The sequence below is a fragment of the Podarcis erhardii genome, assembly GCF_964252035.2.
Source record: "Podarcis erhardii genome assembly, chromosome: 13".
In the NCBI taxonomy this organism is placed as follows: domain Eukaryota; kingdom Metazoa; phylum Chordata; class Lepidosauria; order Squamata; family Lacertidae; genus Podarcis; species Podarcis erhardii.
This window is the reverse complement of record NC_138502.1, coordinates 41,364,681-41,390,434: the sequence shown is the minus strand read 5'-3', so window position 1 is coordinate 41,390,434 and position 25,754 is coordinate 41,364,681. Positions and strand designations below refer to the sequence as shown.

General features: G+C 47.0%; 1 protein-coding gene and 1 long non-coding RNA gene across 4 annotated transcripts; both read left to right on the top strand.

Moving 5' to 3' along the window:
• Positions 1-4,503: 4,503 nt before the first annotated feature.
• On the top strand, positions 4,504-23,246 carry LOC309328291. Of its 3 annotated transcripts, none has more exons than XR_014150741.1 (3): positions 4,504-4,599; positions 21,234-21,370; positions 22,486-22,921. It is a non-coding gene; the product is annotated as an uncharacterized lncRNA (long non-coding RNA). The 3 variants fall into 3 exon arrangements; XR_014150742.1 differs by lacking the exon at positions 4,504-4,599 and adding an exon at positions 20,179-20,731; XR_014150740.1 differs by lacking the exon at positions 4,504-4,599 and adding an exon at positions 23,042-23,246 and having other exon boundaries at positions 21,133-21,370; positions 22,486-22,849.
• Positions 14,988-16,564, top strand: LOC309328500 (forkhead box protein Q1-like; the record flags this gene model as incomplete). The annotated part of the gene is given in 4 exon segments (XM_081838501.1): positions 14,988-15,816; positions 15,819-15,910; positions 15,912-16,127; positions 16,552-16,564. Coding segments are annotated over 4 exon segments (504 nt in total). The 5' UTR covers positions 14,988-15,633.
• Positions 23,247-25,754: the final 2,508 nt, after the last annotated feature.

The window sequence follows — 25,754 nt, the reverse complement described above, 5'->3', positions numbered from 1 at the left end:
GCTCATGCAGATGCACCATGGCATTTATTTTTTTGTGTGCTCCTCCCAGCGGTCTTTCTTCCTCTGGTCACTGCTGTGGATACACAACCTTAGCTAAAGGTAAAGGGACCCCTGACCATTAGGTCCAGTCATGGTCGACTCTGGGGTTGTGGCGCTCATCTTGCTTTATTGGCCGAGGGAGCTGGCATACAGCTTCTGGGTCATGTGGCCAGCATGACTAAGCCGCTTCTGGCGAACCAGAGCAGCTCATGGAAACGCCGTTTACCTTTCCGCTGGTACCTATTTATCTACTTGCACTTTGACATGCTTTTGAACTGCTAGTTTGGCAGGAGCAGGGACTGAGCAACGGGAGCTCACCCCCTCACGGGGATTCGAACCGCCAACCTTCTGATTGGCAAGTCCTAGGCTCTGTGGTTTAACCCACAGTGCCACCCGCAGCGCTGCAAAGCTGCCCATACAGGTAGCTGAATCTTCCTTCAATTTGGGCAACAGGACAATGTCCTTTCCTACACCTGGTGGCCGCAGGTTATTTCAGGGACTGTAGGGCAGGCCACATGGGGCACATAGCTCCTCTTTGCTGTTGTTCTTGCCCTCCATCCCCCAGCCTCTTCCATTTAAGGAGGCTGCTTCCCTTTGCCTAATGGTAGGAAGAATCCTGTAGCAGGTGCATTAGTTTAATCATAGGACGCAGGTGGCGCTGTGGTCTAACCCACTGAGCCTCTTGGGCTTGCCGATCAGAAGGCTGGCGGTTCGAATCCCTGTGATGGTGTGAGCTCCTGTTCCTCTGTCCTAGCTCCTGCCAACATAGCAGTTCGAAAGCACACCAGTGCAAGTAGATAAATAGGTACCGCTGCGGCGGGAAGGTAAATGGCGTTTCCGTGCGATCTGGTTTCCATTACAGTGTCCCATGCGCTTGAAGCGGTTTAGTCATGCTGGCCACATGATCCGGAAAGCTGTCTTTGGACAAACACTGGCTCCCTTGGCTTGGAAGCGAGATGAGCGCTGCAACCCCACCTTTGACTGGACTTAACCGTCCAGCGGTCCTTTAACTTTACCTTTTACCTCAGTTTAATCATGGTAAAAATATTCCATATCCAATCTGTTATCCTTGGTTCCTTCATAACTTTCTAATTCTTGAGCACCTCCCTTCTTGCTGCCACCTGCAAATTCACTACAGTTTCATGAGGTTTTCTTGGCACAGTGTTTATCCTCAAAGAAGGTTAATTGGTCCTCAGAATATTGCAACTGATGATAAAATGGAACTGCCTGGAGACCTTGAAGGGGAGAGTTGCCTGCCAGAGGGAGGTTTTCCCGAAAATCCCCTAGCAACGTTATCTGGTCTTCACATTTTTGTGGTGTTGCAGGAATTTATGTATAGGTTGGGGGGGGGGTTGCCCCTCCAGCAGATATCATGCACATGCAGCCCACTACCAAAACCAGCACAAACACTTTTGCGGCTTTTCACAGTTTCTTCCTATCTATTCAAAGGGCCTTTGCTGCACGATACCAAATGTAACAATTCACTGATAAATGTATCTATGTTCTGACTCACTGGGAAAACTTCAGAAATTCATATACAGTACAGTGGTACCTCGGGTTACATACGCTTCAGATTACATACGCTTCAGGTTACAGACTCCACTAACCCAGAAATAGTGCTTCAGGTTAAGAACTTTGCTTCAGGATGAGAACAGAAATCGTGCTCCGGCGGCGTGGCGGCAGCAGGAGGCCCTATTAGCTAAAGTGGTGCTTCAGGTTAAGAACAGTTTCAGGTTAAGTATGGACCTCTGGAACGAATTATGTACTTAACCTGAGGAACCACTGTAGACATGTGAGCTCAGCTACTCAGCAGCTCCTCTGCCTGAGTGATAATTCCTGGCATCCTGATACCTGAGTGCCAAACAGGTAGCCATTCCAGAAATAACAAACCCAGATGAAGACAAAAGGGTGTGATTAACTTGGCTGGGAAACAGGGAAATGTAAAGATCTGTTTTGTTACACTTGATGGGTGTTTGGTGGAGGGCAAGGAGAACCGTGGGGCAGGGTCCAGGATGCTCAGATTACTGCCACCAGACCTCCCCTTTCATGATGTAACCATGATGTATGAGTGATGTAGTTTGGAGGGGTGTAACATGGGGATTAGCAGCTAATAAAAGTTTGGGGCTCTTTTGTTTGTGGCTTCCATCTTGTTCCACCTTGTGGCAGGTGGGAGTCCTGTCACGACAGTCTTCAGTAAAGACCAAGTCTACTAGCTGCTGTTTTGCTCTGGTATTCCTGGCTGGTGTCCTTGTTTTTTGTCCAAGGGAGCCCTCAGACTTCTCCATTAACAGTGGTTCACAAATTCTAAAACAGGCAGTTTTTTTTACAGAAGCAAAATGGCATCAGTTAGGCTAACCAAAAGACAGCACTATTGCCTCATTACGTGAAGCATCTTTTGAACACCACAACACCCACGTAACTAGCTGTAAAGTAACATAACATGATAAAACTGTAATTTTAATCATCATATCAAAAAGCACAGTTCCTGATGGCAACATATCATATCTTCTATATGTATTGGTATCGTAACGTCCAAGGATTGTCAAGTCCAAAGATTACAATGCACAGTTCCTGTTGGCAATGCCATTCCATGCTGATATCTTCCTTCTGCATCGTCCTACGTCTTAAACGTGTAACAAGCGAAACTACCTTCTGCATCGTCCTGTGTCTGAAAGTGTGACAAAGCGGGTTCTCCTTCATGGAGAGCACATGTTGCGGTGGGAGCAACCATGACATTATCGGTTGCTGGGCGGGTTAGTTTGGATGACCATGGATTTGATTGGGCACCTCCAATGTTGCTGGGGAAAATTGATTGTTGCAATTTTATTTGATTGATGGGAGTGCTATATAGTTCCCTGTGCGCAGCGCTGACCTTCTTCTTTTTGCTGCGCACATCCTATTACCCTCCCACCCTCCCTTTATTTAGGGTTTGTTTGCGCTGACCTTGCTATGCCTGTCATGGGATTGTCTGCTTTGGAGCAGGGGCCTGGTAGGAATTTTACCATTTGGCTGATTGGCTGGGGCCATTTGGGTCTTGCCTACTGCGTAGCAAATCGTCACAACTTGTAAGTTGCGGTTAGGCATTGGTGAATTTTTTGGTTGGTGGAGGGGATGAGGTTGGCTGTGCCTGCCCCTCCAATGCTGCTGCTGCAAGGGTATTCTGTTAAAGGAATCCAGGGGCTCGCCATGCTTTTGTCCACATCCCTGACAAAGGGCTAGAGCCATGCAAGAGCCCCAAGGAGCATTTGGGGAGCAGTGTGAGGCTGGCACCCAGCTTTCTCTCTCCCCAAAATTGCTTACCCTTACTGACTTCCGCATGGGTGTGGTTGTCAGTTCTGTTCCTACCTCCAAGTGGGAACAGATAGTCGCTAACCACTCACTTACTGTAACTCAATAAAGTTGGGGCCAAAATTATGCCAAAGACCAAAACAAAAATGATGTGTGAACGTGTTTTTATTCAGGCGTGTCTTAGGGGTCCTTGACACGCAAACGGAACTAATTAGTAACAAAAGGCAGCTAATGGTAGAATTGTTCTCAGGATACACCATTGTTTCACGCATCGGGCTTCTTGAGCAACAAGGTTTCCAGGAAATTCCTCAGTGGGTTTTTTTCAGCGGAAAGTAAAAAGTAGTCCTCAGGGACGCAGATATCAAAATAAAACATTACCTGTACAAAGGAGGTCAACTACAGAATACTATTTAACACAGTAGGGCTGGGTAAGTTTGGGCCCCGCCCCTTAGGCCAGGTGGAAAGGGCCTTGCGGGGAGCGGTCCTCATGCCTCACAGCCGTTTTTAAAATGTTTTGAAAGTGTGTGGAGAGAGTTGTTTTTCCTAATCTCTTGGAGAGACATTTATTTTAAGGGAGCTACAGAAAATAAAGAAGAAAGTGGTTAAAAATTCCTTAGCCACCTTTCATTACTGTAAGTTTACGAAGACTTCCCAACACATACGTACGCTTCACAGGTGCAAGAAAACACAGATTAACTCATAATCAATCTGTGCCTGAATTATGACAATCGTAAGTTTGTTGGGTCAACGTTTGTTGGGTCAAAGTCAGGGTTTATACATGCTACATTCAAATTACGAACTGGCTTATTTTTCAGTGGCATCGCTACAAATAAAATAAAATAAAATAAAAACGCCACCCATTGCATCTCCGCCGAAAACCGCAGCCTTTTGAAGTTGCTTTGGAACATTGCTACAAGAGTTGGTGTATAAGTTACAGTCGGCACGCTTCCCACTTTTCAAAAAACAGTATTGCCACATGAAAGCATTAAACGACAGGTGTGTGCATGAGCACACACTCCTGAAACTGCTATGTATTGCCTTGTCTTGTAAGAACGGTGGAAATGGTCTATTTTGTTTTACTCAGATGTGCCTTTCTTCACAGCATGCATTTGTAGGAGAGTTGTGCATTTGTAAAAGATAAGAAAAGAAAATGCATCTATAAACAATTCTGCCTTCTGTAGCTAATCTGGAGGTCCAGCTCCTGACACCATGGGAGAACCACCTGCTTTGCTGCCTCTGCAGTCAACTGCCTGAAAACCCCAAACAAAAGAGGTGGGTGGTTGTGGTTGGGTTGCGGTTCCTTTGTGCTCCTAAGCGCAACAAATATGAGAAAGTGAAACAAATGGAGGACTAGAAAATCCTAGGCCTAATCCACGCAGTATGCCTGGGAGCTGAAAACTGGAGGAAGACACAAATCCCATTTGGGAAAGGTATACCAGCATCCATTCTGAAGGAAATTAGCCCTGAGTGCTCACTGGAAGGACAGATCCTGAAGCTGAGGCTCCAATACTTTGGCCACCTCATGAGAAGAGAAGACTCCCTGGAAAAGACCCTGATGTTGGGAAAGATGGAGGGCACAAGGAGAAGGGGACGGCAGAGGACGAGATGGTTGGACAGTCTTCTCGAAGCTACAAACATGAGTCTGACCAAACTGCGGGAGGCAGTGGAAGACAGGAGTGCCTGGCGTGCTCTGGTCCAGGGGGTCACGAAGAGTCGGACACAACTAAATGACTAAACAACAACAACAATACCAGGATGAGTGCGTCCTTCACTGAGAACCTACACAGAGAGTGTTGGGTGAATCTGTCCATTTCAGTTTCACTCAGTTTTATCATTTCTCCAATTTTAGATTCATTTCTTTACTTTCCACCTTGGTTGCAATTTTTAAAAAAGAAGTCCTCATGAAAACCCACCAGCATTTTCTGCTAATTTCTCCTAATATACAAATTCCCGTATGCAATTACCAGGAGGATACAGTGGTACCTCAGGTTAAGTACTTAATTCGTTCCGGAGGTCCGTACTTAACCTGAAACTGTTCTTAACCTGAACCACCACTTTAGCTAATGGGGCCTCCCGCTGCCGCCACGCCGCCAAAGCACAATTTCTGTTCTCATCCTGCGGCCAAGTTCTTAACCCAAGGTACTATTTCAGTCTGTAACCTGAAGCGTATGTAACCTGAGGTGCCACTGTACTTAAGAACATGGAACAAATGTTCTAGCTTTACTGGATCAAGCCAGGAACCATCTAGTTGAAGCATTCTGGGTAATATTCAATTTAAGTTTTACTCAGAGCAGACTTACTGCAATTAATGGACCTAACTTAGTCAGGTTTGTTAATTTTATAGTTTGACTATGAGCTGTGTGAAAAGGCACTTTCATTTGTCCGTCCCAAATCTTCCAACTTCAATGGATGGCCCTGAGTTCCAGTATTTTGTGAGGGAGAAAACTTCTTCCTATCTGCTTTCTCAATATTTATACACCTCTTTCATGCCTCCCTTTACTCTTCTCCATATTTAGGGATGCAGGTGGTCTAAACCACTGAGCCCCTTGGGCTTGCTGATCAGAAGGTCAGTGGTTCGAACCCCCAAGATAGAGTGAGCTCCCGTTGCTCTGTCCCAGCTCCTGCCAGCCTAGCAGTTCAAAAGCACACCAGTGCAAGTAGATAAATAGGTACCACTGTGGCGGGAAGGTAAATGGCATTTCCATGTGCTCTGGCTTCTGTAACGGTGTCTCGTTGCACCAGAAGTGGTTTAGTCATGCTGGTCGCATGACCCGGGAAGCTGTCTGTGGACAAACGCCGGCTCCCTTAGCCTGAAAGCGAGATGAGCGTCGCAACCCCATAGTTGCCTTTGACTGGACTTAACCAGCCCGGGGTCCTTTACCTCCCCCCCCCCATTAAAAAGCCCCAACTATTGTAGCATTGGTTGTATATTCTATTTCCTCAGGCCACAACTGGAAGCTCTATGGCCTGTCTGACCCGCACTTGGCTTCCGCGCAGCGACATCCACCTACACTCCTCTAATAGGGTACCCTGAATGTGCCACTGGTTTGGCTCCGCTTGATGGCTAGGATTTCACCCAATGCCTTTTACCACCAATGTAAAGGTAAAGGGACCCCTGACCATTAGGTCCAGTCATGGCCGACTCTGGGGTTGCGGCGCTCATCTCGCTTTATTGGCTGAGGGAGCCGGCGTACAGCTTCCGGGTCATGTAGCCAGCATGACTAAGCCATTTCTGGCGAACCAGAGCAGCGCACGGAAATGCCGTTTACCTTCCCATCGGAGTGGTACCTATTTATCTACTTGCACTTGACATGCTTTTGAACTGCTAGGTTGGCAGGAGCAGGGACCAAGCAACGGGAGCTTACCCCGTTGTGGGGATTCGAACCGCCGACCTTCTGATCAGCAAGTCCTAGGCTCTGTGGTTTAACCCACAGCACCACCCACGTCCTCCGAAATATTACATTGCGTGTTACCAAATAAATATATCTAATAGCAGTTGAATGTGTTTCTTAGATGCACAGTCATTTTTTAAAAATTAATAGCAATCTATCCTGGAGATAATTTAGTCTTGAGTGCAAAGAGTTTTAGTTCTTCACAGCGAGATGTTTAATAGTCCTCAGGGCATTTGGTTTTTGTAATGTAGATTAGAAGAGGCAGTAAAAGAAAGACAGGAAGTTTTCAGAACAACAGGAAACCTCAGTCACATTTAGGGGGTCTAACGAACCCACCAGCCTAGAGAAATGCAGCCAAACTCTATCTCACGGTACCCAGGTGTTGCTATGTTGGATGTCAGGCCTCACCACAAGCTTTGCAAACTGAGCTGACACAAAAAACCAGCACTTACACATTGGTTATGAACAAGAATGTCTCAAACTAGAAAAAAGCAACAAGGGATCCTGTGTTAAAGCTAAAGGCTAAAGATGATGTATGGACCATGGACACTGAGGGCAATGGTTTATTATTGTATGATGCTTGCTATACCATCTAAATATGTTTCAGCAACCATGAGCATATACCGTATTTTTCGCTCTATAACACGCACCAGACCATAACACGCACATACTTTTTAGAGGAGGAAAACAAGAAAAAAAATATTCTAAACGAAATAGTGGATATATGATTTTTGTGGTTCATGCTGTGGCCACAGACATGTGATCTGACAGTGAGTTTGGAGTAGCCCAATGCAAAAATCCCGAGGATCCATGTGGATCCATGCTTTGTAACCATGGAGGAGGGAAGGAAGGGGAACCATGGATCCTCTGCTCACGACTGCAGCAGATCCCCGCCGCCACCCGCAGGCATTCGCTCCATAACACGCACAGACATTTCCCCTTAGTTTCTTGGAGGAAAAAAGTGAGTGTTATGGTGCAAAAAATACGGTATATCACATCACCACCATGACAATATCCTGCTTCCCTCTCTCTGTTCCCTTTTGTATCATGTCTTTTTAGATTGTAAAACTGTAGACAGGGATCGTCTCGTTTTTATTGATAATTAAGACATGCCAAGAGCCTTTTTGACTGAAGACAGAGTAGGGTACAGATGCCTTGATTTAACACTTAAATGAATAATTATAGGAAAAACAGGGACGCAGGTGGTGCTGTGGGTTAAACCACAGAGCCTAGGACTTGCCGATCAGAAGGTCGGTGGTTCGAATCCCCGTGACAGGGTGAGCTCCCGTTGCTCGGTCCCTGCTCCTGCCAACCTAGCAGTTTGAAAGCACGTCAAAGTGCAAGTAGGTACCGCTCTGGCGGGAAGGTAAACGGCGTTTCCGTGCGCTGCTCTGGTTCGCCAGAAGCGGCTTAGTCATGCTGGCCACATGACCCAGAAGCTGTACGCCGGCTCCCTTGGCCAGTAAAGTGAGATGAGTGCCGCAACCCCAGAGTCGGCCACAACTGGACCTAATGGTCAGGGGTCCCTTTACCTTTAGGAAAAACAATAGCTCACATTTTCACAATAGGAGAAAGCAGGCAGCAGGATCATGCACGGCTTATTGGCTTTTTTTTTTTTTTTCTTATTCGAAGCAATAACTGTGTATGTAGGCAGTGAATGTGACGTCAGTCACAGAAAAAGAGAGCACGAAAAGCTGTATGTGCTGTTAGTACAACATCTGAACTAGCAGGGTCTAGTTTAGCATGACTCTGCCTGTCTCCAGAGGGTCTCCCTAGCTGCTTTACTCCGTGCCCCTCTCTTTGTAGCTAGCATATCTTCTATACAGTGGTACCTCGGGTTAAGTACTTAATTCATTCCAGAGGTCCGTTCTTAACCTGAAATTGTTAACCTGAAGCACCACTTTAGCTAATGGGGCCTCCCGGTGCAGTTGTGCCGCCAGAGCGCGATTTTTGTTCTCATCCTGAAGCAAAGTTCTTAACCCGAGGTACTATTTCTGGGTTAGGAGAGTCTGTAACCTGAAGCATCTGTAACCTGAAGTGTTTGTAACCCAAGGTACCACTGTATATGGAATCTTCCATTATATGCAGTATCCGGAAGTCGATGCAGCTGGTTTGATGAAAGATACACAGCATGTCCCATCCCTTCCCATGTGCCTGGAGTTGGGCATGGAGAAGGGAATTCTCACGGGACTCAATGGAGCCTTTCAATGTGCCCAGTCTTACCTGGGTGCAGACAGGTGCTAGTAAAGCGTGGTGTGCGTCTGATCGTTACTGATAGCAGGCGGTCTGTCAATATTGTCAGGGAACTGCCATTGGAAAAGCAGGCGGTGGAAGGGCTCTCGGACGCTAAGAGAGACTCGGCAGCAGAGGAAGGTACCAGCAGGGGGAGAGAAGGAGCTCAGAGAGAAAGTGAGTCGGAGGGAGGGCTCCGAGAGACTTCTAGTGAAAACAGTGGAGAAGTCTCAGGACCCCCCATAGGTACACCCACTCCTCGCCGGAAACTGTCGCGCCGAGAATCCCGAAGACGCATTTCCGTTAAGGAACTTTTATGTTGGAGCAGATTCCGCAAACGCCCACTGTCGGATTCTGCCAGCGATTAAGGGAGTCATGTTTAAGGGGCTCCGCTTAAGACAGAGTTTTGGGAACCATGCCTAAGCTCTGAGGGACTAAGCTTTTACGCACAAGCAGCTCATCATCCCCTCACAAATATATTCCTGGCAAAGAGGCCGCTCGTTTTCAGAGCACAAGCTGGCTAGAGGGGAGGTGTGTTTATACACACAAAAAATAAATTGCTTCTCTTTAGTGAAACCAGGACTCTTGTGATTCAGAATACTTCCCTTTTTTCCCTTTCTGGTGTTCAAAAGAAAACCCCTTGCAGAAATTGATTCCGCAATCCTTTCCATCTTTGAGATTGTAATTATCTGTTTGGGAATAAATAAAATAAACAAAATAAGGGCCATAATGAACGTGACATGTGAGACCTGCGGTGGATATTTTGGCTTTAAAAAAAGCCCAAACCAAAAACCCTGAACATGTAAAGCAGTGAGAGGAGGGAAGGCTCTTGACTTTTGATGAAAACAGCAACTTGTGCAAGAGGGTGCTTAATATGATACCTGCACCTTTCCCCCCCCTTTTTTCTTTTATGGAGCCCATCATTCCTTCAAGCTACTATGTACCCTGCAGCAGGAAAAAAAGAAATTGTTATTTAGGGGATTTGAATTTAATTCTAAATTATATAGCAGAAACGTGGGAGATTACAAGGGGTCAAAAAAATGGATGTACCGTGCCATAAAAAAATATGTACCATGCCATATTAGAAGCAAAAAAATTTGTTCTGATGAACTGGAAGAGCCGCAGAAAGATTCCATTGAGCACATGGATTGACAATATGGACAGACTAGCCACATATGAACGAATTGCATGTCAACGCAAATTAAGAATGGATAAATATGAAGAAATCTGGAAGGAATATTTAAGCGATAAGACGGACGGTGGTGAGAAGTAGGGGGATGAGAGGTGGGGAAATATTGTTTAAAAGGTGTAGTCATAGGTATATCAATACTCAAATCTGTAATGTTAAATTGTATTATTAGTGTTACTGCGGTTTTTGTTGTATGTGTTTTTTGTGGTTGTTGTTATTATTGAAAAAATGATTAAATAAATTTTTTAAAAGGGGGAAAAAGACCCCACACATCACACTCAGGTACCACAATGGTGCCTGTATTTTTCCACTACCCAATTCATAGCATTGGGTGGAGGTGGTGAATCTAGAAAATGGCATGGACCTAGCGTGGGAAAGGTTATCCTTGCTCTCCGATAACAACGTGTGGGATCCTACCCCCACACCCCGGCATGGCTGCTTTAACTCCCCTCCTCCAAAGTCAAAGATGGATCTCCTGCATTTCTCACGGACCCAAAGTCCCATTGAACTCTGCAAGATTCAATTTTGAGTAAACATGCACAGGATTGAGGGTTAAAAAAAAGTTTACTGCCATCTGTGGGCATGAAGCAGTAGTGTGCAGGGACATAAATCACATGTAAGGGGTTCTCAAAGTGCTGCCCATTTTGTAGAGGATTATCGTGGATCTTGAAGAGGACAGTGCCTCTCTCCCACCCCTGGTCATAGTGCTATAAATGAGTGCTATTTACGCATTTATTCGTCTACTTTAAATATATACTCTTATAAAAGTGCAGGTTATCACAATAATCCTGCCAATGTTCTTATCTGTTTACAGTTTATTTGTAAATATTCAATAAACCATTTCCATTCTTTTATCTTGATTTCTTATTTTTCCGGTAAGTTTCACCATTTCTGCATATTCCATAAGTTTTTGTATTCATTGTTCCTTTGCTGGGACTTCTTCTTCTTTCCATTTTTGGACAAGTAATGCCTAGAAATTTCAGTTTCTTGTTGAGGTTGCTCATTCTGCTGTTTTGAGCTTTCCTGGGAAAGAGGAACTGGGAGCTAACCATCGCCTTTGGGTACATCTGGGGCATTGATAGTGATGTAAAAATTGGGGTTTGGCTTTTGCTGTCCAACTCCCCATAGGACTCTGAGTCCTCTAAGTCCATGATAGGTCAGAGAAAAATGGATGAAGGAAGGTACCAGTGGAAAGCACGGCAGATCTTTATTTTTCTGTTGCAACAGAGTTCCCTATCCTCCTTCCAAGGAGCGAGAGACCTTGAACCAAAGTGTGTGGGAACCTTTAAAGACTTCTGGCATTGTCCAACCCCCTTAGCCAAACACCACCCCGAAATCATCATACATACATCTTAGGAGGCGATCTACAGCAGAAATCCTGCCTGCCAGGATACCTGATTGCTGATTGCACTACCTGGGCAGCATAGCCATTCTTTTTTTTTTTTAAGCGTTTATTAATTTTCCAATAAGAACATCCAATTAACATATCAAATCAAATCCAATAAAAAACTAAAATTAAAAAAGTCCAACTGTCTTCCAAATTGTAATCTTAATTTTTTTGACTTCCCACGGTCTGAATTCCAAAGCGTTTTCCACATCATAGTCCCGCGTCTTATCATAGATGTTTTCATAATTCCATATCATGATTTTATCCTCCACGTTTGTCTCTGGCTCTGCGACCCTCAATCATGTCAGAAGGCGACTGCTTTTTTCCCATGGAGTGCAGATTTGCCAGTGTGTTGTACTTTTTCAACTGTTTTTGTTTTTCGATCACGCCGCTTCATCTAATTGCCTCCATTCCAGGCTTCTGTCCAGCTCTTTAAAGATTATTATTTTGGCAACTCCCAAATCGTTAGTCTTTCCCATCCAGCTGTTATCAGAGAAACAGAAGAAAACCTTCTTCAAAGCTTGTTGATTTATTCTTAAGCAAACTGCTTGTTATGTAGCCATATATCAGACATGATGATCAATTAGCCTTTGGAATCCACCAAGTCCCCCCTCTGGGCCCTGGAGGGGAGCTGCCAGACATCCATTTAGCCTTTTCTCTCGCTCATGATGAAAAAATTCTTTTTGCAAGCAGTTGCATATTTAATATTGTCTCCAATCTTTATAACCAGCCATCGGTTAGCTCCTGTTTCTCTTAATCAGGGAGGTATTTCAGATATTCCGTAACTGCGTAGTGGGTAGGTGTCGTTTTGTTCTTTGTTTTCGTCTTTAACAGGCATTTCAAATCTTAAAAGAAAAGCAGCTGCGAATAAGTCCCAATTATATATAAAAGTCCATCTGTGCCCACTTTTTAAAGAGCAATTTGGGTTCTTAATGAGGCTTGGCATGGAAAACCAATTGTTAATGTTAGAAGAAGAAAAAACATACCAAGCCCCTCCGGATTCCAAACATCATGATGAGGATCTCTTTGGAGTTTGATCCTTTACACCAGAGACTGTACATCGTGCAGGTTTTTCCCCAGCTTTGTCAGTTCAGAGCGTGTCTGTTTGTTTTTCAAATCTTTATATTTTCCCAAACAGATGCATCCGGCTATGGGGTGGCATCGCAGGAGTGTCAGTCGTTCCTTGCTCCGTGACCCAGTGCCCCTGCCGTCTGCCACATCGGCAATCTGGGGCAAACCGTGGGTCGTCAAGACAGCCCTCCCCTGCCCTGGGGAGGCTGCCAGGGCCAATTACCCCCATATCAGCCCTGAATTATCAGAACGGCTGGAGTCCAATTGTGTGGGATCCGCCATTTCCCACCGCTGGAAAAAGGAAGAGCAGCCTAGCCTTTGTTTTTATGGTTAATACTTTAGTGTTCCTGAGTGCAGGTGACAGGCTCACCCTAAAGGTAAAGGTACCCCTGCCCGTACGGGCCAGTCGTGTCCGACTCTGGGGTTGCGCGCCCATCTCGCTTAAGAGGCCAGGGGCCAGTGCTGTCCGGAGACACTTCCGGGTCACGTGGCCAGCGTGACGAAGCTGCTCTGGCGAGCCTGCACCAGTGCAGCACACGGAAATGCTGTTTACCTTCCTGCTATAAAGCGGTACCTATTTATCTACTTGCACTTAAGGGTGCTTTCGAACTGCTAGGTGGGCAGGAGCTGGGACCGAACAACGGGAGCTCACCCCGCCGCGGGGATTCGAACCGCCCACCATACGATCGGCAAGTCCTAGGCGCTGAGGTTTTACCCACAGTGCCACCTGTGTCCCCTTCATACACAAATAAGCCCTTAAGACAGGATTTGTAAGTGAAAAGACAATGGGAAGGCTTTCCCCATTTGCCTCCCTTACTGTAGAGGAATATTTGAGGTCACTGGGAAAGTCCAAATGGCTTCAGGATTGCTCTCCCATACTATTTCAGATACATGGTTTATATATTTAGATATGTGTGTATTTGTAAACATTTATTCTATATTTGAGACCTTAAAATTCTTATAATACCCACCGATTCCCCTCACATATTTTGAAGCCCTCGTTATATTTGGAAGGTCACACGCAAAAAGGAGCCTTGCCTCCTTCCCCCTCACTTTAAGATGGGATCGAAGATGTGGGGCTATCCATCATTCCTGACCACTGGCTAGGTTGACTGTGGCTGATGGGGCCCAGCAGCCAACAACTTTTGGAGAGCTAGAGGTTCCCCAGTCCTGCAGCAGGGGCCTTGCTGTGTTGCTCCAAAGAAACTTGAAGACTGTATACAAAAGTGTAAAGGACCCCTGGATGGTTAAGTCCAGTCAAAGGCGACTATGGGGTTGTGGCGCTCATCTTGCTTTCAGGCCAAGGGAGCCGGCGTTTGTCCACAGACAGCTTTCTGGGTCATGTGGCCAGCAGGACTAAACCGCTTCTGGCCCAACAGGACACCGTGATGGAAACCAGAACGCACAGAAATGCCATTTACTTTCCTGCCGCAGCGGTGCCTACCGTATTTTTTGCTCTATAAGACTTACTTTTTCCCTCCTAAAAAGTAAGGGGAAATGTGTGTGTGTCTTATGGAGCGAATGCAGGCTGTGCATTCCCAGAAGCCAGAACTTTCACTGAGCAGCGATCCCTCTTGCTGTTCTGGCTTCTGAGATTCAGAATATATTTTTTCTTGTTTTCCTCCTCCAAAAACTAGGTGTGTCTTATAGAGTGAAAAATACGGTATTTATCTACTTGCGCTGGCGTGCTTTCGAATTGCTAGGTTGGCAGGAGCTGGGACAGAACAACAGGAGCTCATCCCATTGCCAGGATTCGAACTGCTGACCTTCTGATTGGCAAGCCCAAGAGGCTCAGTGGTTTAGACCACAGCGCCACAGTTCAGTCTTCTTCAGACCTTGGCAGCCTGTGGGGCAATGCAGAAGCCTTGCACTCTGTTGCTCCAATGAAAGTGGTCGGTGTCAGGTGTTCTGTATGTTTGTTCTTTAGCATCTCCTGCTCTGAGCTGGAATCTGCATCACAAGGCGGACCAGGCTTCTAAAACCTGCACTTTGATTCGTTGCGGGGTGCAAAGCAGCCAATCGTGCACAAGGTGGGTGTCGCCAGGGGGCTGGCTGAACTGTATATAAACCAGACCCTTTCTCCTGTTTTGCAGTCTGCTCCAGAGGCCTCTATAAAGCCTTGAAGCTCAATCACTGCCAGGGCTGTCTTTAGCATATGCGCCGCCAGGGTGCAGAGATCCGCCCAGCACCCCCACATTTAGTTGAGTCTGACAAGCTCCGCCGTGGATCATCATCTGGGTGGAAAAGCCAGCAGAGGCTGGCTTTGCTCAGCAACGCACCATCAAGGACTGCCAAGAGAAAACACTTGAAAACCAGCCGACTCCACGCATGCTAGGAGCACAACGCGCTGGTTTTGATTTCGAAAAAGGCGACTTGGGGTGTGGAAATGTTATATACTGAGTTGAATAGGATCCAAAAATGCAGCAACCTGATTGACCTACAAGTGAATCCCAGAATTAGCCAATCACGTGGGGCCCATTGTGTAAATAATGTATACAAAGCAGACATTCTGGGGGAACTTCCATTCCTCCTCACCACTATGAGCTGAATAAAGAGCATGAAATCCACTCTCGACTCCGAGTATATTTCAGGAAACAAGCCCCCTTCTTGCTCACAAACTAAGATGGGGGGCAGAAAGAGACCTCACCACTACATTCTGCCCCAACATCCTTTCTCAAAGGAATCCAGGCTTCGGAAACTTCTCCTGTAGCTCTGCTTTTTGTAGGGTTGCTAGTGTGGGAACCCCGATTTTTGCTCTCCTCCTCCAGGGAGACAGAGACATTGTTCTGAAGCCGTGAGACACATTCCATGACTCCCTCGTGGAAGAAAGGGAACTGTCGCCCCTTAGGGGAGCCCCCCCCACTGTGTAAAAGGAGAGATGCACCTCAACTTTTGTTAGCGTCCCCTCCCCCTGGAGATCCGAGCCTACACCATCCCATTGCTGCGCTTGGAAGGCCCACTGATTATCCCTGAGGAAGAAGAGACCCGTGGGTGGGGGAGCCGAGCTGGGCCCCTTCAAGGCTGGAGACGCCACCATGAAGCTGGAGATCTTCGCCCCTTGTTACGAGGACAAGCTCAGCAGCGACCAGGAAAGCAGCATGCCTGGTGACAGCGAGCTGGGCTTCAATGCGATTGTGCCGCCCTCAGTCCAGCCAGCGGCATCGGGGCCTCTCTATGCCAAGGCTCGGAGCATTCGCCCGGCAACACAAAAACAGCACTGAGGAAGCCTTGCATTCGTTGCCCAACACCTCCCTACTTGTACATCGTGCTGATCGCCATGGTGATCCGGGACTCCGCCGGGGGGCACCTGACTGGCTGAAATCAACAAGTACCTGATGGTCTGCTTCCCCTTCTTCTGTGGCACCTACACAGGCTGGCGCAATTCCATGCGCTACAACCTGTCGCTCAACAACTGCTTTGTCAAGGTACTCCGTGACCCGACCCAGCCTTGGGGCAAAGACAACTACTGGATGCTCAATCCCAGCTCAAGTACACATTCGCCCCTGTCAGGAGTAAGCATGGACCAATGGTACCAAATAGTATGGGAAACAGCCCTACTAGAAAAAATATCCAATAAACTGAAACTGACACGGGGACAAACAGAAGAAGACACCTTCACCCCGGTATGGCTCCCCTTTATCACATACACAGCCCAACAAGACAATGACAAAAATCCACCAACAGCATACAAATCAATATGGCTAACCTGATCCAAAACACCCACCCACCTCACTCACACACGAAAACAAAGATCACCACAGCCAATCACAAACAAACAATCACATCCTAGGCCAACCCCAACCTCTCTCACCACCAAAGGAACACAAGTGAACAGCACAAGCAACGCTGGCACCAAACCCTACATACATTAAGCAGAATAGAAACATCGCCACCCGACCCCACCCCCACCCATCTTCCCTCCCTCCACCCCCTTTTTTTCCCTCCGCCTAAAGTCTCAACAAATGAAACGGATTTGTAAAAATGTTACATGGAAAAAATACGAGAGACATTACACTTACTTCTGTAAAACAAGAAAATCTTTAATAAAATAATAATAATAATGATAATGTACACATTCGCCGACAGTGTCTTCTGCAGGCAAAGGAAGAGCCTCAGCAGGCCTGGAGCAGTGGAACAAGTAGATAGTTAAGAGCTTAGGTGGTTTCAGTGGTGGGCGCCTACTGCCCCCCAGAATTCAGCGCCCGGGTGCCTCGCACCCCTTGCATCCCGGGTAAAGACGACCCTGATCACTGCCTTAGGTCTTGCTTGAATCCACCACGTTTCTTACATCAGGGTTCAGGATGGAGCCCCTTGTGAGGGCAATAGGCCCTTCGAGGCAGGCTATATATTCTCAATGAGCACATACAAACACACAAACCAAGGCTACCCGAATGGCATATGCCCAAAGATGGAAAGAGGAAACAGTCCCAACGAAAAAAGACTGGCAATTAAAATGTATGGAATACACAGAGATGGCAAAATGAGCAGGGAGTGTCTTGCTAGTCTACCATTCTGAGAACCCCAGGGTATTTAAGAAAAACAAAGCCATAAGAAGCGAAATGCATGTGATGTGGAGATCAAACAGCAGTTCTTAGGTAACCAGCCAATTTTTTTATTGAGTGGGTTCATGAAGTGTTTGGGCCAAGTGTGAAAAAATTACCTCCAAGACAAAAATATTCCAATGAAGTGCCTGCTTCTTGTGCTGGCCCTGGGGTAACCCGAGAACTGCAGTCCAGGTCCGGTCCAGAATCTGAAGGTTTCGCTAGGAGTCAGACTGACAGGGTCAAGGTAGGACACAAGGCAGGAAGAAGAAGAATTTAGATTTGATATCCTGCTTTATCACTACCCGAAGGAGTCTCAAAGCGGCTAACAGTCTCCTTTCCCTTCCTCCCCCACAACAAACACTCCGTGAGGTGAGTGGGGCTGAGAGACTTCAAAGAAGTGTGACTAGCCCAAGGTCACCCAGCAGCTGCATGTGGAGGAGCGGAGACGCGAACCCAGTTCCCCAGATTATGAGTCTATCACTCTTAACCACTACGCCACACTGGCTCTCCAGGCAAGGACAGGTACAGGATCTCAGGCAGGATCTGGCATACAGCAATGTTGCTCCCGCAACCTGGGGCAGGGTCTGACAGCCTTTTTGATGGGGTAACGGCCAGTCCTGATCCCCCGGCGACTCACCCCCCCCCGTTTCGCCCAAAGGCGAGCACTCCTCCTGCGAGTACTCAGGTCTCTCCTTAGTCTCTGCAGCTCGGGAGATGTTGGTGGGTTACTACACCCAGGGGCTGCCTCAGCCTCCCCTGACCAAACCGGTAGTGGAGCAGCTGTAAGTGATGGCCCAGCTGGAGGCAACGAGGTAATCCCTGCATCTGGAGCCAGGGCAGGCTCAGGCCCCTGACTTGGCCCAGCTGGTGTTTGTTGCAGGGGAACCTGTGCAGACTGGGACTCTTCAGGATCAGGCCCCAGATTTGGTTCAGATGGTGCCTGAGGCAAAGGATTCGGTGCAGACTGAGACTCCTCTGGTTCCAAGTCCGAGCCAGAGTCCCAGGCCATCACACTTCTTATGGAAGGCATGGAATATGGAAGGCATGGAAGACGAGTTGATGGAAGAGTTCAGCTTCATCAGTGTAAAGTTCTTGCCCCCACAACATGACTTCTCTCATCCAGCCCATAGACCAGCAGGTCATATCTAATTTTAATAAGCTTCTGGTTTCCAGTTGCCTTAATGGCACAGCTCCCACGATAGCGGAGATTGTTGGCAAAGCAATAAACAAAGCTGATAGGTAATTATCACCTCATTACCTGGCTTTTGGATGCAGGTGGCGCTGTGGGTTAAACTACGGAGCCTAGGACTTGCTGATCAGAAGGTTGGCGGTTCGAATCCCCACGATGGGGTGAGCTCCCGTTGCTCAGTCCCTGCTCCTGCCAACCTAGCAGTTCGAAAGCACACCCAAAAGTGCAAGTAGATAAATAGGTACTGCTCCAGTGGGAAGGTAAACAGCGTTTCCGTGTGCTGCTCTGGTTCACCAGAAGCGGCTTAGTCATGCTGGCCACATGACCCGGAAGCTGTATGCCGGTTCCCTTGGCCAATAAAGCGAGATGAGCACCGCAACCCCAGAGTCGGTCACGACTGGATCTAATGGTCAGGGGTCCCTTTACCTTTACCTGGCTTTTGCTCCGACATGGATGTGAGAGGCAGGGAGACGCTGGGTGCAAAAGCACTTCACCTCTCTGTAACCCTCCAATGCTGCCATTAAGAGCAGCGGTTCTTCTGCTCGTCAAGAGATTAATTCTGATTAATGCACAGACCCATGCTGGTAATGATGGGACAAGATTATGGACTGCCAAATTAAAACAGCTACAAGGTCGTACAGATTTAAATTGGAAAGATGACTTCATTCAAGCAACAAGATGGTATGTGTTGGGGGGAGCCAATCACTTCATTATAAATCCTTACTTACATAAATGACTTGGCAAACCCCTCAAGAATGCTGAAAACTTTGTTCTTTAAAGCAAGTGAAGAAGAAAGGAGATGGGAGTACAGATATGGATTATAATAAACTGGACTGTGTGAGGAAAATATTGTTTGGAATAATTATAAAAATGACTTGGAGTCTCTGCGGAGTTAATTTCTCACTTGCTTCCTGATTGAGGGGAGGAGGGACTGAACTTTGAAGACATGCCATGGCTCTGGCAGGACACTAGATCATTCTTCTAAAGATAATTATAATTGTTTTGATGGGACGTGGAGGGGAGAATTTGGAGGCCTGCCAGGGCTTTGGCAGGGCGTTGGGTGACTCCCTGCCTGAAATCAAAAGTGGAATTTTACAGCTGCAATCAGAAGAGTTGAGAACAAAGACAGAGATTTCTCCAGAGGAACTTCGAGTCAACAAAGCTGTAAGGCACAAAAGAATCAGGAATAACTAATAGGAACATAATATTTGATAAAGAATTAGAGGAACAATTGATGGAAATTAAAACCCTCACACAGGAAGAAGAAAGGAGAACTTCACTTGCGAATTTACAAATCTTTATATGTGTTAATGCAAATTGAAGTTAATTATTGTAGCTGTGGTATAAGGTATGTGGCAATGACAAACCTAGACAGCATCTTAAAAAGCAGAGACATCACCTTGCCAACAAAGGTCCGCAGAGTTAAAGCCATGGTTTTCCCAGTAGTGATGTATGGAAGTGAGAGCTGGACCATAAAGAAGGCTGATCGCCGAAGAATTGATGCTTTTGAATTATGGTGCTGGAGGAGACTCTTGAGAGTCCCATAGGCTACAAGAAGATCAAACCTATCCATTCTTAAGGAAATCAGCCCTGAGTGCTCACTGGAAGGACAGATCCTGAAGCTGAGGCTCCAATACTTTGGCCACCTCATGAGAAGAGAAGACTCCCTGGAAAAGACCCTGATGTTGGGAAAGATGGAGGGCACAAGGAGAAGGGGATGGCAGAGGACGAGATGGTTGGACAGTGTTCTCGAAGCTACCAGCATGAGTTTGACCAGACTGCGGGAGGCAGTGGAGGACAGGAGTGCCTGGCGTGCTCTGGTCCATGAGGTCGGACACGAGTAAACAACAACAACATAAGGTATGTGAGGCTATATGTGGGGCTGTTGAAGAGGATGCGCCTATGGTGGAGGATATTGTGTCTCTGGGAAATTCCATAGGCTTGGAAGTGAGTGGTGATGATGTGAAGGAGTTAGTGGAGGAGCACAGAAGAACTTCAAAACATTCTGATAGAGCAGCAACAGGCAGCAACTGAGGAAATATCTTCAGAGGAGGAGAGGAGCAGAGAGAGTGTATCTACTGTAGTGATCAAAGAAATGTTTGCAAAATGGGCCGAAGTGCAAACTTTTGTTGAAAAATATCACCCCGATACAGCTGCTGTAAGTCATGCCGCTAACACTTTCAGTGATAACGCTATGTCTCACTTCAGACAAATTTTAAAACATTGGCAAACGCAAGTCTCAATTGAAAAAACTTTGGCGAGGAAAAGATCCAGTGAGTCTGAACCAGATGTCAGTGGTATAAAAAAAGCAAGGGAAGGAATGGCAGGAGAGGAGGCACCGATTGAAATTCTGGACCCCGACCCTCCCCCCCATCCAAACAATGACTATCATCAGTGCAGGTAAGAAAAAAGCACATTTTCAATTTTTTAAATAAAAAAAAATACTGTTTTATTGATCTTACAGTACAGTAAATTGTTCATTGCTTTCATTTTATGGCTCAACGATCACATTAGATGCTAAAATTCATGTTAAATTTCTGTTTTAAGGGTTGTTTTTAATAGTCTGGAACGGATTAATCCATTTTACATTACTTTCTATGGGAAAGTGCACCTCGGTTTTGGAACGCTTTGGTTTTGGAACGGACTTCTGGAACGGATTAAGTTTGAGAACCAAGGCACCACTCTAATTTTCTTGGCTTACCTATCTTGGGTTACTTGGACTGACCCCGGACTGCGTTTCCTGATCTTTGGACTTGGGACTGTGTTGTGTGGATTGGCTTCTGGACTTGATTTGTCTTGGCACACTATCTTACCAGGTAGGCCAGCGGAGCAGGGCAGAAGTCTGTGGCATCCTAGTTCAGGGCAAAGAAATCCAGGGAAGTCACTTGCACCTCTCTTCCAGCAACATTTGACCAGTCTGTTGCACACCATCCTTGGGATGGAGGAATACAAGGCAGCTGTGCGCCATCACTTCTCACAGCTGCTGATAGCTCTCCTGGAGATGATTTCCACCTTCCTCTACGACCAGGAGTTCCTCAAGTGAGTAGTGTGTCGCAAAGGGGCCAATGGAATCCTTCCTCCTTCAGCCTCTGGGGGTTTCCATTCCAGCCTCGTTTTCCAAAGGAGACTGTCCGTCAGGTGGCTACTAGGGAGCAAGGATGGGGACGGAATTTGATCCTGTTTGCAGATCTGCATAATTCACCATTTCTGGAAAAGTTACCGTGTTTTTTGCTCTATAAGACGCACCTTTTCCCTCCTAAAAAGTAAGGGAAAATGTGTGTGTGTCTTATGGAGTGAATGCAGGCTGCGCGGCTAAGCCAGAAGCCAGAACAGGGAGAGGGAGTGCTGCGCAGCGCTCTGTCTTGCTGTTCTAGCTTCTGGCTTAGCTGCGCAAAGCCTCCGCAGGGCAGTGGGGTGCCTTCATCCCGCGGCCCTCCGGAGGCATCATGGGCTACCCCAGAAGCCAGAACAGTGAGACGGAGCACTATACTGCACAGCGCTCCCTCTAGCTATTCTGGCTTTTGAATAGCCCCCGCGAAGCCTCCGTAGGGCAGCGGGACGAAGGCTCCCCGCTGCCCTGCGGAGGCTTTGTGCGGCTCTTGTGGGAAGTGCGCGTGGCTCTGTCCCTTCCCCCACCTCCCAGAAAAGCCCCTAAGAACCACACTCAATTAAAGAGTGCACGGTTCTTGGGGGAGATGGGGGAAGGTACAGAGGGCAGCTTACCAGTGCACAGCCTCTTCCAGGCAGGGGGAGCCTTCATCCCGCTGCCCGGGAGAGGCTTCAGCGGCTATCCCAGAAGCCAGAACAGCAAGAGGCTATCCCAGAAGCCAGACCCCTCTTGCTGTTCTGGCTTCTGGGATTCAGAATCCCCCCTTGTTTCCTCCCCCCCCAAAACTAGGTGCGTCTTATCGTCTGGTGCGTCCTATAGAGCGAAAAATACGGTAACTTCTGGGGTAGCCTCGTAAATGTGGTTTTCCAGTTTGGTTCTTGGTTTTCTGGCTTACGATAATCAAATACCAAACTGTACAGAAAACAAGGATCTTTTGATGCTATCCTGCTCAGAGCAGCTGTTGGGTCCCCCCCCCAAAGATCCCTGATCCCCAAAACCTGTGGCAATGACCTTCCTGGTAATACTGGCTTTGCTTTGGTTACAGAGGGGCTAAGGAGCTTCTGCATCTCCTTCTCAGCACCAATGGAGAGCAACCAGAGACGGCCATCGTGGACCAGTTTTTCAGACCAGAGACCTTCAGCCAGAGGTTGTCATGGTGAAGTAAGAGGAAGAACACCGTGAGCTCCCAATGGTATGTCAAAAGAAGCTCAAGGCACGGGATAGAACTGTCCCCCTGTTTGCTTTCTGTGGTGTCTTCCCCTTCCTTAGCAAGATCTGGTTCTCCATTTTGGTCTCTCGGAAAGTGATACTGGCTATGGATCTCTCCCATGGTGGAAAACATCACCGCTGCTCTCAACAACAAAGATGTTGCCAGAATGCCACAAGAAGAAGCAGCCATCTGCAGCGAGGTGAGGGGGATTGGCGTAGGAGCAAATGGGTGGAGCAAGGAGACCCCGGCTTGGTTTCTGCTTAGTGTTTGGCTTGGTTTGGAAAGGTCACGCCCACCTGCTAGTCACATGCAAAAGGAAGGATGCTCCAGACCAGGTGTAACAGGAAGTTCAATTGGCTGGACCAACATTCCCCATGAATGTTTACTCTAGGCAAACAGGAAATGTTGTATTTGACTGCTCCAGAGGATTACATCCCACATGTATCAGTGAGTACCATCACTCTCTCCCACACACAAAGAGGTTAGGAATTTTGCATTGTGCCTTATTTTAAGGTGGCTTTTAATTGATTTTACCTGATTTTGCTAAAAAGCTTGTTGTCCCAATGGATGCCTTTGAGGTAGGGCTAGGGAGCCTCCCTCTCAAACACCCAGTTCTTACTCCTGCTGTGAGTTCAGAAGGGAACAAAGACATCTGGTGGGCTAATTGGAAACCCAGCCAGATGGGCGGGGTATAAATAATAAATTATTATATATCAGCGGCCACAGGATCAACCAAGTGGAGTGGTGCTGTCCTCATAACCATCAGTACACAGTAGTAGGAAACCTTGTTGTGTTTCATGTTGATGTTGATGGTTGATCGTAGGTGTTATTTATTGAATTTGAATCCCAGGTCGGTTCACAACACAAAGTTACAATATACAAAGCGCAAAATACATAATTAAAAAAGTCAAAACATAATAAAAATTAAAATAGAAAAACGTTGTTTGCTTAAAATGGAAAATTATAAACATAGGTTAAAAATAATAATCAAAACATGTGAAATATACTCTGAGTCAAGAGTGGATTTCATGCTCTTTATTCAGCTTATAGTGGTGAGGAGGAATGGAAGTTCCCCCAGAATGTCTGCTTTATATACATTATTTACACAATGGGCCCATCTGATTGGTTAATTCCGTGATTCAGCTGTAGGCCAATCTGGTTGCGGATTCACTTCCACCTGGAGTTGGATTGGGTGGCTCCTGTGGAGCAATCAGACTGCTGCATTCTGGACCCTATTGTTCTAGGACCAATCAGACGGCTGTATTCTGAATCCTATTGTTCTAGGACCAATCAGACTACTGCCTTTTGGATCCTATTCAACTCAGTACATAACATGTATACACACTAATATACTATACAAAAGCCCTTAAAAATACTCTAGCCCACAAATAAAAACATCCAAATTAACATACCACATTTAACAACTATTTAAAACAAACCCACCCTCCAAATCAAACAGCACCCACCCAAGTTAAAACACCATCCCTGTTAAAACAGTAATGTTAAGACAAGGGGTCAGGTCCACGCTCTCCTCTCACCCCCCGAGCAGTGCCACCCCCGCAGGAACGATCTTTGCTGTTTCCCCTTCTTTGGGGGTCCCACCCCCAGGGCAGGGAGGCGTTATAGAGCCTAGCTGGGGCAGCAGGTATTGCCAATGCTGCCTGCCCACCCGGGAATCCTGGTCCTGGCAGGACTCTCCGCAGCCCTCTGGAGTGGGGGGAGCGGGCAATTCCCTAGCAGCACTTCTGTTGCATTTTTTGTTATAAGAAGCTCCTCCTTTCTAAATTATTTATTTACCAACAGCAGGGATTACTGTTTTTTTCCCCGTGTATTGTTGAGTTTTTTGGGGGGAGGATTGCCCTGCCTTGGTGAGCTTTTTTTTTTTTTTGCGGATGATTACCCAGAATTAGGGACGCGGGTGGTGCTGTGGGTTAAACCACAGAGCCTAGGACTTGCTGATCAGAAGGTCTATGGTTCGAATCCCCGCGACGGGGTGACCTCCCGTTGCTCAGTCCCTGCTCCTGCCACCCTAGCAGTTCGAAAGCACGTCAAAGTGCAACTAGATAAAAAGGTACCACTCTGGCAGGAAGATAAACGGCGTTTCCGTGTGCTGCTCTGGTTCGCCAGAAGCGGCTTAGTCATGCTGGCCACATGACCTGGAAGCTATACATTGGCTCCCTTGGCCAGTAAAGTGAGATGAGCACTGCAACCCCAGTGTCGGTCACGACTGGACCTAATGGGGTCCCTTTACCTTTACCTTTTTACCCAGAGTTGTTGAGCTTTCTTTAGGGGGAACTGTTGCCGAATATCGCTCACCCACAGGACCAATGAGCGTGTACAACAAGCCAAAAATAACACGGCCAATAGCCACTGACAATCTCCAGCTAGCAGCAGCAACCGATCCCATGTGTCGCCCCCCCTCCCCCCGGACTACCCATGTATAAGACAACCCCCAGTTTTTAACTTTATTTTACAATAAAGAAAACCTCGTCTAATACATGGGAAAGTACGGTATTTGTGGGGCAACAAGAGGGTCTAATGCTAATGATATTTAGTACCCTCCTAACAAAGGGGCACGGGTGGCTCTGTGGTCTAAACCACAGAGCCTAGGACTTGCCAATCGGAAGGTTGACAGTTCAAATTCCCGCTATGGGGTGGCTCCCGTTGTTCGGTCCCAGCTCCTGCCCACCTAGCAGTTCGAAAGCACGTCAAGTGCAAGTAGATAAATAGGTACCACTCCGGCGGGAAGGTAAATGGCATTTCTGTGCACTGCTCTGGTTCGCCAGAAGTGGCTTAGTTATGTTGGCCACATGACCCGGAAGCTGTACACCGGCTCCCGCAGCCAATAAAGCGAGATGAGCGACCCAACCCCAGAGTCGTTCACGACTGGACCTAAGGCCAGGGGTCCCTTTACCTTTGCCCTGCTAAAAAAATCTCCTTTCTGTCTTTCCTGCATGAAACTATGAAACCACAATGAAAAACGGCGGCCTATCAGCTGGAGCGTGAGAGGCAGCCTCCGAAAACAGGAAGACGCAAGGAGAATGTCATCTGCTGGGAAAGGAGCCTCACTGAAGATGACACCAGCAATATCGACCCACAACATC